Source organism: Phasianus colchicus, chromosome 1 (genome assembly GCF_987193195.1).
Source record: "Phasianus colchicus chromosome 1, bPhaCol1.hap1.1, whole genome shotgun sequence".
Lineage (NCBI taxonomy): Eukaryota > Metazoa > Chordata > Aves > Galliformes > Phasianidae > Phasianus > Phasianus colchicus.
Window position 1 is genome coordinate 54,579,900 of NC_143436.1, and position 9,946 is coordinate 54,589,845.

The 9,946-nt window shown below is 47.1% G+C and overlaps 1 protein-coding gene across 2 annotated transcripts; it reads left to right on the forward strand.

The window, feature by feature from the left end:
• Window positions 1-1,479: 1,479 nt before the first annotated feature.
• On the forward strand, window positions 1,480-8,300 carry CKAP4 (cytoskeleton associated protein 4). Of its 2 annotated transcripts, none has more exons than XM_031600048.2 (2): window positions 1,480-1,964; window positions 5,299-8,300. In XM_031600048.2, the coding sequence occupies exons 1-2, from the start codon at window positions 1,605-1,607 to the stop codon at window positions 6,628-6,630; spliced, it is 1,692 nt and encodes a 563-aa protein (XP_031455908.1). In that variant the 5' UTR covers window positions 1,480-1,604; the 3' UTR covers window positions 6,631-8,300. The 2 variants fall into 2 exon arrangements, with proteins under 2 accessions (XP_031455908.1, XP_031455909.1); XM_031600049.2 differs by lacking the exon at window positions 1,480-1,964 and adding an exon at window positions 1,995-3,625.
• The last annotated feature ends 1,646 nt before the right edge of the window (window positions 8,301-9,946 follow it).

A 9,946-nucleotide genomic window follows, 5' to 3' on the forward strand; every position in this document is an offset into this window, starting at 1 on the left:
TCCTTGGAGGTGTTCAAGGCCAGGTTGGATGGGGCCCTGGGTAGCCTGGTCTAGTATTAAATGGGGAGGTTGGTGGCCCTGCCTGTGGCAGGGGGGTTGGAGATTCATGATCCTTGAGGTCCCTTCCAACCCTGGCAATTCTGTGATTCTGTGGTGAGGCACTGGCACAGGTTGCCCAGAGAGGTGGTGGATCCCCATCCCAGGAGACATCTAAGGTCAGAGTGGAGGGGCTCTGAGCACCCTGATCTAGCTGTGGGTGTCCTGGTTTATTGTAGGGGAGTTAAACTAGATGGTCTTTGTGTGTCCCTTCCAGCTTAGATGATTCTACTATTCTGTGGACAGAATAAACCTAGCTTCCACTTTCAAAGGGAACAGTGAAGTACTGTTCAGCACAAGGGATTCAAGAACTGAAGAAAGGCAAGCAACTGCAAGTGCAATGTATTGCATCAGCATATACGAAGAAGTCTGTATTGCTGCTGCCTGGAAGTTGAGGTTAAAAGACAGCATACCTTAGTTGCTTTTTGTCAGAGTCAGGACTCACTTCCAGAACTATAACCCACAGTTACAAAAGTCAGATGCTGTGACCACTTTTGCCTTGCACTTTGCATGATCATAGAATCATTAAGGTTGGAAAGACCACTAAGTCTTGCTGATCTTTCAGGTAACAGTGCCCCTAACATAGTCCACTAGTCCAACCATAGAATCATAGAATGGCCTGGGCTGAAAAGGACCACAAAGATCATCCAGTTTCAACCCCCTGCTATGTGCAGGGTCGCCAACCACCAGACCAGGCTGCCCAGAGCCACATCCAGCCTGGCCTTGAATGCCTCCAGGGATGGGGCATCCACAGCCTCCCTGGACAACCCAGCATGACAGCTTCTGTTTTCTGGAATGCTTCCAGGGACAGTGACTCCACCACCTCTCTGGACAGCCTGTGCCAGTGCAGCACCGCTCTTATTGAGAAGAATTTTTTCGTAATATTCAACCTGCGGTGTGGACACTTTTATGTTAAGGGGCATTGGTACCTGAAAGGTCACCAACCCCCATCCCTTAAGCCATTACTGACTAAGGGGGTACACTGAAAGGTCTATGCCCAGAACATCCTTACATCTTTCAGTGAGCTGGCAGACAAGTTGGGTGCCTACCAGCCAACAGTCCCTATGCTAACTGCTGCCACCAGTGCAAAAGAACTTAAAAAGAGGTACGATGAACTGAAGGCGTGTTTTTGACACGCTAAGTTTTCCTGCAGCACGGTCTGTCCTATAGCCCGCACAGGGCTTCGGTGCCGCGCGGTGCAGCGCCGCGTTCCCCTCGGGGCTGGGGATGGCCGCGCTGCCCGTGCCCACAGAGACGGCTCGCTCCCCGTGTGCGTGGCGGCGGGCTGCCCCGCGGGGGCCCAGGCTCGGCCCCGCGTGCGTGGCGGTTTCGCGGGGCGGGGCGGGGAGCGGGCGCTGCCCGGGCCGGCGCCCCCGCCCCATCGCACGGCGGCGGCGGCGGCTTCCCTCCCTCCTTTCCTCCCTCCCTCCCTTCTTTCCTCCCGCCTTCGCTCCCCTCCTGCCTCCTTCGCTCCCGCTGCTCCCGCTCGGGGTCGGCCCCGTCCCGCCATGTCGGCCGCCAAGCACCGGGGCCCCAAGGGGGGCAGCCCGCCCGCCGCCGGCAACGAGCGGGGCGCGCAGCCGGGCGGCTCCGAGGAGGCGGCGGCCAAGAAGCCGGCGGCGGCGGCGTCGTCTCACGGCCGGGGCGGCCGGTCCGGGGCGGGGGGCGGAGGGGGCCGCTCCGGAGCCGGCCCGCGGCGCGGCTGGGCGCTGCTGCTGGGCGCCGCCGTGGTGCTGGGCGCCGCGCTGCCCGCCGGCTGGTACGTGCGGCAGCTGCGGGAGGAGGTCGGGCGGAGCGCCCGCGAGAGGGAGGCCTCCGGGCGGCAGCGGCAAGAGCTGGCCGCCACGCTGGACGCCGTGGTGCAGAAGGTAGCGGGGGCGGCGGGCGGGGGGAGAGCGCCCCGAGGCGGACGTCGGGCGTGCGGGAAGGGGGTGCGCCGCCGGGCCGCGTCCGTGAGGATGCTGTCGTGGGCCGCGGGGTCTCCCGAGGAGTCCGCCCCGCTGGGCTCGCTCGGTGCGAAGCCATTTTATGTAAAACAGCCGGCACGCTGACGTGGTGGTGGGAGAGCGGACCCTGCCGCCGGGATTTCCACCATCGCGAAGTTAAAAGGGAGCCTTCTGGACGTGTCCGATGTGCGCCAAGCCGGAGGTGTCAGTAGTACGGCTGAGCGTGGATGTGGACGTGGCAGGAGCTGCTGCGATGCTGCGCGCGGACCCTAGGTCGACAGTGGAGCTGCAGAGCCGTGCTGCGAGCACCGCTCCAGCTACAGGGCCTGCCCGGCTCCTGCCGTTTGCAAACCGGAGAGCGGGGCTGGGATGGCCAGCATCGCTGCAGAAGTGTGGAGTGGTTGACAAAGGGTGTGGCTCGAGGGACGCAGAGGAAACACTCCTGAATTTTTTCACTTGAGCCTTAATAGCCCTCGAGCCAGAGCTTCACAAATGCACTGCCCATCTGGATTTGTCCCTGGGTGCTTAAAACCTTAAAAACACGGTGAATGTGAAAGCATATCATCAAATTAAAATATATATCAGGCTTCAGTCTGGGTGTAGTGCAGTGGACTTGCAGGCAGTGTTTGAAGTTAGGGCCAAGATCAAGGCAGGGGAAATTCCTGTCCCAGCTTAACTGCTGGGAGCCGCCTCCTGCGGGTACCCGGCTCCCTGTGGGCCAGGAACTTGTAGGATGAGCCTTGGCCATAGCTCTGTCACAGTTAGGGAACAGAAGACTCCTGTGAGAGGGGAAAGGGATATAAGACAGCAGGGCCTTAGCAGCATTTCAGAAGCAGATTGTAAGTAAGCCCATCAAGTTCACGAAAGGGTGCTATTTGCTGCCTCTGTCTGCATTGTTGCAGATAACATCAGGTATCTTTTGCATATTCTGTGAGATAGGTATATAGAGTGAGGTTTATGAATAGTTGCTTTGAAAGAGAACCAAAACTTCGCTTGCCTGTTCATAACAGATGGCTGATCTTGTTCTAATACAAGAATAGGAAGAGGGGGATGAAGGTAACACACGGTTTCGGTGTAACCCTTGAAAGCTCTGTGGCTTTGTACTGCATTTACTGAAGAGTGTACTTGAAGGAGAGGAGCCCAGGCTTTATTTCGCCATTGTACACACGTGTGGGGTCCCACACTGTACTTAAGAGTGTGCTGGGTGGAGCTATCTCCTCTTCAGTCTTCTACTGCAGAAAGCTTTTGTCAGGAGTGTTATATAAACTCATCTGCTTTACAGATCAGCAGGAGGAGGAAAAAGGAAATGATGTGGAAGTCTGGACTAATATAGCACAGTTTTCAGAGAGACCTCTCCTGCCTGTTTCTGATGGCTTTTTTCAGACTGACATGTGAAGATGGTTAATTAAAAATATGAATTTGGCAGTTTGGCTTTGTCAGAGAAAATAAATTCCCTCATAAGATGGGGAGGAGAACTTTGGTATGCTCTCCTCCCAGATTTCTGAACTCCATCTATAGTGATATGGAAAACACTCTCTGTGTGGAAAGAAGTCAGAATGAATGACAGTCAAGACATAATGAAAGTGAGTCAGAGGAATGGCGCTTGCCTAGCTGCAATAAATGTGGCATTATAACCTGCATTTTCCCTCCTCTTTCATTCTTTTCTTGTTTTATGTATGAGCATGAGAGAGTACAAGTGTAAGGAATGTAAAGTTGTTGCAAAAGTTTTTGCATAAGAGAGGGTAAAGGAAATAATCTTTATGGGTGTTCTTAAAACTTCAGAGGTTCTTTGGAGCAAGGGCAGGTTACATGGCTGAAGCCTGCAGTCCTTTTTTTGTGCAGACTTCCCTTAAAATCTTGGCCAGGGGTTTAAGTTTTGCAAAAATACAAATGAATAACTTATTTTCTTGTTAGTAAGTCTATTAAGTTTTTTGAGATGAATTTCTAGGCTCAGAGGCTGACCGGGAACTGCTAGAGCCATTCTCAGTTGAAAAGAAAATTTTGTTTCTAATACATGTATTCTTTCTAATACATAAAATAAATTTCCTCTTATTTATAAAATAAAACCACCTTTCCAGCTGTGTATCTAATCAGTAAACATGGCAGCACATGTGGCATGACTGATTAATATACCCTTCAGCCATAGGCATGAGGCAAAGCAGCACACATTACTCAGCACTTGCCATCCTGCCAAAGCCTTGAGGTATTTTGTTCATGATGAATTCCTGTTGCAGCCAGTGGGAGTGCTTACTCTACTTTACAAACTTTAAAAAAGTACAACCCCCCCCCCCACACACACACACACAAAAAAAAAAAAAAGACTTCTCAGCAGTCTTGAGACCAGTATTCTACTTGGCCCCAAAATTAAGTAACACATTCTTTCCCGTTGGTGTGCCTGGGCAAATATGAGAGCAGATGAGCTTGATGGCCTCTCACCCCTTGCCCTTTTCCCTGTTGCTGCCATTAGAACATCAATAAAGATAGTTTTTGTAGTTGAGAAGCTTCATAGCATGCCTGAGCTAGTAGTAATAACCTTCTGTGTTAACCTGAGACAAAAGTCAGTCAGTCCCTTTGCTGCTAAAGCTTTGTTCTCAGCCCATGTGCACGCATGCACCCCTGCTCACTAACAGCGTGTTTGTATACGCATAATCAGGTACTGCTAATTTAGAACAATGAAGCCTTTCTATGTTTTTATGTTAAAAACTAGTTAACAAGAAAAACTGGTCTTCAGGAACAGCAAAATGTCATGATTAATGCTTCCATTCCCCAGCCATTCCCAGCTCTCCCCCTAGTTTTTCCCAGTTATACTTCATGTTCAGGTGCTGACCTCAGGTTTAATTTTCTGGTAGAGTGTAATCTCAGCTGTTCTGTATTCAGAAGTGCATCTAGGATAGTGTTTGTTCTTTGTTTTGTATTCTCCCTTGGTAAAGACTTGCAGCCCACAAAAATCATACAGAGCAGGAGTGGCTCAGGGTTACAGATGCAAACTCTGGAGGCTTGAGCTTGATTTTTCACTGCCATGGATTTCCTGGATAATCTAAGGCAGGTCAGTGAGGTCAAGGGTCCTCAGTGGAGGGTATGTATATAGATTTGTAAGACTCTAGATGCTGTATCTATGTGCCATAGGGTGATTTCAAGTAGGGAGCATGAGGGGGCTACAAAGCAATCGCTTAGTATGGTAGCAAGGGTCATCAGGATCTTAGTAAGGATGCAGGTAAGGATAAAATTGTGTTAACCATCTGGATTTTTGTTTTAGGTGCGTTCTCTTCAAGCCACGTTTGGAGATTTTGAATCCATGATGAAAATTGCTCAGCAGAAGCAGGAGGTTACTGAGAAGGCGGTTAAGCAAGGGGAGAATGAAATTAATCGGATCAGCGAAGTGCTTCAGAAGCTGCAAAATGAAATTTTGAAAGACTTGTCTGATGGCATCCACATGGTGAAGGATGCAAGGGAACGAGACTTTACATCACTGGAAAACACAGTGGAAGAGAGACTAACGGAGCTAACCAAGTCTATCAACGATAACATTGCCGTATTCACTGAAGTCCAGCAAAGGAGCCAAGATGAAATAAAAAATATGAAAGCAAAAGTTGATTCACTAGAAAAAGCAGATGAGTATAAGCGTGAAATAAAGGTGCTAAAGGATGCATTTGGTGAGATGCAAGCATCCATGAAAACCAAAGAAAAAGACATAGAGACCTTGAAGAATACAATAAACTCCATGGAGTCTGATGTTTATACCGAAGTGAAAGAATTAGTCAATCTCAAACAGGAGCATGAGAAATTCAAAGAGGCTGCAGACACTGAGCACCTCTCATTAAAAGCTTTGCAAGAGAAAGTTCTGAGAGCAGAAGAGTCTGTTATGCAGCTCCCTGATGACATTAAAAGACTTGATGAAGATTTACTGCGTATTAAAGCTCAGCTCAGCAAATGGGAAGAAAATGAACTCTTTAGAAAAGCATTAGAAACTTTTGAAAATAACAGCGAAGGACTAGAGTCTCGATTGAGGCACATAGAGGAGAGCTTGAAGTCTGTAAGTTCTGTTGCTTCTCAGCATGACGAAAAGTTACAATCATTCCTTTCTAAGGAGGCAGAATATGACAACAAGCTCAGTACTCTAGAGCAAAGCATGAGTGGTCTTCAGGGAATCACAGGTATGGACATAACTTCAGTCTCAGACGTTCTGAAAAATCTGGGTGAATCACAGACTTCACTTTACAATGATGTAGAGGACTTAAGAAGAAGTATCAGTGACTTGCCATCCTCAGATGTCCTTCAGGATGTCCAGAAGCAAATTAGTATTTTGTTGGATCAAGGAAGTCTTCAGATGGGTCAAGAACATTCTCAAGGATATCTTGAAAAATTTAATTCTGTGGAAGGCTCTGTGGATGAACTGAGATCCTCTGTCAGCCAGGTTGATTCTGATTTGAAAATGATCAGAACTGCAGTGGATAGTTTAGTTTCCTACTCTGTGAAAATTGAGAATAATGAGAACAACTTGGAGTCTGTCAAGAGCTCCATAGATGACCTGAGGAATGATCTGGAAAGATTGTTTGTGAAAGTTGAAAAAATACATGAAAAAGTTTAGGCAGCATTGCTCCTTGTGCATATATTGGATTAAAGAAAATAGCTTTTGTAAGCCCAGTTTTTTACTCTTTTTAAAAGCAATTTGATACCTCCAAAGAGAATACTTTAATAATAGAGACAGTTCTGCTTATTTCCTTTATTTCTCTTTTTGTGTAGTTGTTTTGTTTTTGTTTTTTTTCTATTTTATTTTGAGAAAACATGAGTTTAATTATGGGTTTCTAAGCGCTTCTGTTCTTTGTAAAGTTGTACCACTGCAACTGTAGTGGTGTAACTAAGGCACTACAGCCTCATCAGCGTGGGCACATATTTAACGGTATGAAGATGGTTCACACTATGACATTAGAAATTCCACACCAAAGTACCACAGCTATTCTGGTATGAAAAGTGTACTGCCATATGCACTGAGGATTTTACTTGTGAATGTGGTTTAAAAAGCAGACGAACAAACCTGTCACCCTGTCAAATGAAGAGACCTATCACCCTGATCAGCTTTGAAGCAAGTCACCCATTTCTGCAGTTGTGGCCCAGCCATGGGGTCAGTTTACCAGCTACCAGCTGAATTACGATCCATTTCTTTGTGCCCTTAAAATGCACCATGGAACTAATGGGAAAGCGGGACCTCCAGTAAGGAGAGGTTTGAAGTGGTATTGCTTGGGAATGAGACCTAAGAGAGTGCTCCACCATATGGCTGGAGACGTCAATTGCTTGTGGGTTTCTGTACCGGCAACTTCAGCTGCTGGTGCAACAGACTGGTGCTCAGGAGGAATGTCTGCAAAGTGGGTACAGTAATTCCTGTTGTATTTTTGGGCTGTTTACATGATAAGGCTGTTTCTTACTCGTAGAGACCTAAGACTCCATGATACAGAATTTTCTTTAAAAATGATCACAAATGAGGAAGAAGGACTAAAATTGCAGTTGTCATGTTTCCTGTATAGCAATCATGCTAATAATAATAATACATTTCACAACACAAAAGGGGGGAAATCAGCATGAAATCAGCAGAATTGCTTCTAAAGTATATACATTTCCAGGTTTTCACACAGCTGACAATGACCTGAACTTAGGGCCAATTCCTTATGACTGGTTTCCCTCTGTATCTGCCTGGGGCACCACTAGTGAAGGATTCTTCCTGTAACTGGTTGAGAGAGAGGAAAATGTGTCACAATGCTCCAGGTGTTTATGTTCATTTCAAAATCACTTTCACACTGAACTTTTTTGGTTTTCTGTCTGAAAGGATATCCCTCTGTTTCAAGTTTACTTTTGAACTTTATCTGAAGATTTAGTACAGGGTTCTGCACATAGATATCTTGAAAATAGGAACCACCGCTGGCTTTTGTGCATTGTGCCCACCTCAGCCTGCACTTTGGCTACATTAGGAAAATCATTCCTAGAAATAGCTTCTCTAAAGTGGTGTGTTTGTGGGAACAGCACAGGTGAAAGGGAGTTCTCTTAGTTAAATAAGATAGCAAGCTGTATCTTGTGTTGTTCACACTGTAAACAGGAAAGAACTGCTGGCAAAGAAATAGACCCATGGATTTAAGATAACTGTTGTCACTGTTTGAACTGCACTGTTCTTCTCAATTTCTTGAACAATGTTGTTTAGGTTACTGTGAAATGAACTGTATGGCTTGTTTGCAGTATTTTTAATGCATAATAAATGTTTGGAATATTCTTTGCACCTTTTTTTTTTTTTTTTTTTTTTTTGTTATTTGCTTGTTATTTAATGTAGTGTTTGCCAAGAGGTTCCCAGTGGGTAGAGGAAAGGGCCTGAAGGAAGCACCAGAGCTTTATGCTGAGGAGGGACACAGCCCTTCTCAGTTTTCACTGGAGGTAGTTTAGCTGCTCTGCTTACAGAGGAACTCTTGATGGATTTTGAGCCTCATCAGTGCTGCAGTGTTGTCTAGAATGCTCAGGAGCTTAGGATGATACTTGCGAGGTGAGAAGTATGTGATGAATGCAGTGAATGCATGCAAGGCTGGATGCCACCAGCAATGCCATTGGTGAGACTTTCTCAATGCCCGAAGTACGTAGAACAGAAGTAACGTGCAGAAAGGACCTACATAACCTTTGTGAAATGGCTGCACCTTGTGGGTAGCTTTGAACACTGGACTGCAAGGTCTGAAGCTGGCAACATCTTCATGACGGGTGCCAGACTTGAAAAAGTTTAGGAAAGGCAGATATTTTGATTACCCTAAAGATGAATACAAGCCTGCTGCATAAGTAGCTTTGGTATGGTAAGGGCCAAATCTTATTTCTCCTGTTCTGCTTACAGTGTTGGCAAAGAATTTGGCCTATGATGGTGTAACTGCACCAATGGACAAGGGAGGAGCCACTGATGTCATCTGTCTGGACTTCAGTAAGACATTTGATATAGTCTCACATAACATCCTTCTCTGCATGGATGAAAAAACATGGATTTGACAAGTGGACTGTTTGATGGTCAGGAATCTGGTTGCAAAATCATACCTAGAAAGTAGTGGTCAATGGCTCAGTGTCCAGATGGAGACCAGTGACAGCTGGTGTCCCTCAGGGGTCAGCACCCACTGGGACCAGTGCTCTTTAGTATCTTCATCAATGACATCGGCAGTAGACAAGTTTGCAGATGACACCAAGCTGTGTGCTGTGATCAACATGCCTGAAGGATGGAATGCCATTCAGAGAGACCTAGACAGTGGGCAGGGGAGAACCTCATGAGGTTCAACAAATCCAAGCACAAGATCTGCACCTGGGTCGTGGCAACCCCCATTATCAGTATGAGCTGGGGGATGAAAGGATTGATTCTAGCCCTGCCAAAAAAGGCTTGTGGGTGCTGGTGGACAGTAAGCTGGACATGAGCCAATAATGTGCCTTCAAAGCCCAGAAGGCCAACTGTATCCTTGGCGGCATCAAAGGAAGCATGGCCAGCAGAGTGCAAGAGGTCCTGTCCCTCAACTCTGTGCTGGTGAGACCTTGCCTGGAGTACTGTATTCAGATGTGGAGACCTCAGTACAGGAGAGCTATAGACCTGTTGGAGTCCATCCAGGGGGCCACAAAAATGATCCAAGGGATTGAACACCTCTCCTATGAGGACAGGCTGGTAGAGCAGGAGCTGTTCAGCCCAGAGATGAGAAGGATCTGGAGAGACCTGAGAGTGGCACATTGGCCTGAGAGAGTATCTAAAGGGGGGCTGTAAGAAGGCAAGGGACAGACTGTTTAGCAAGGTCTGTTGTGAGAAGGCAAGGGGAAATGGTTTCAAACTTCAAGAGGGAAAATTTAGATTGGACATAAGGGGGATGGTTTTTACAATCAAGTTGGTGAGGCACTGGCACAGGTTGCTC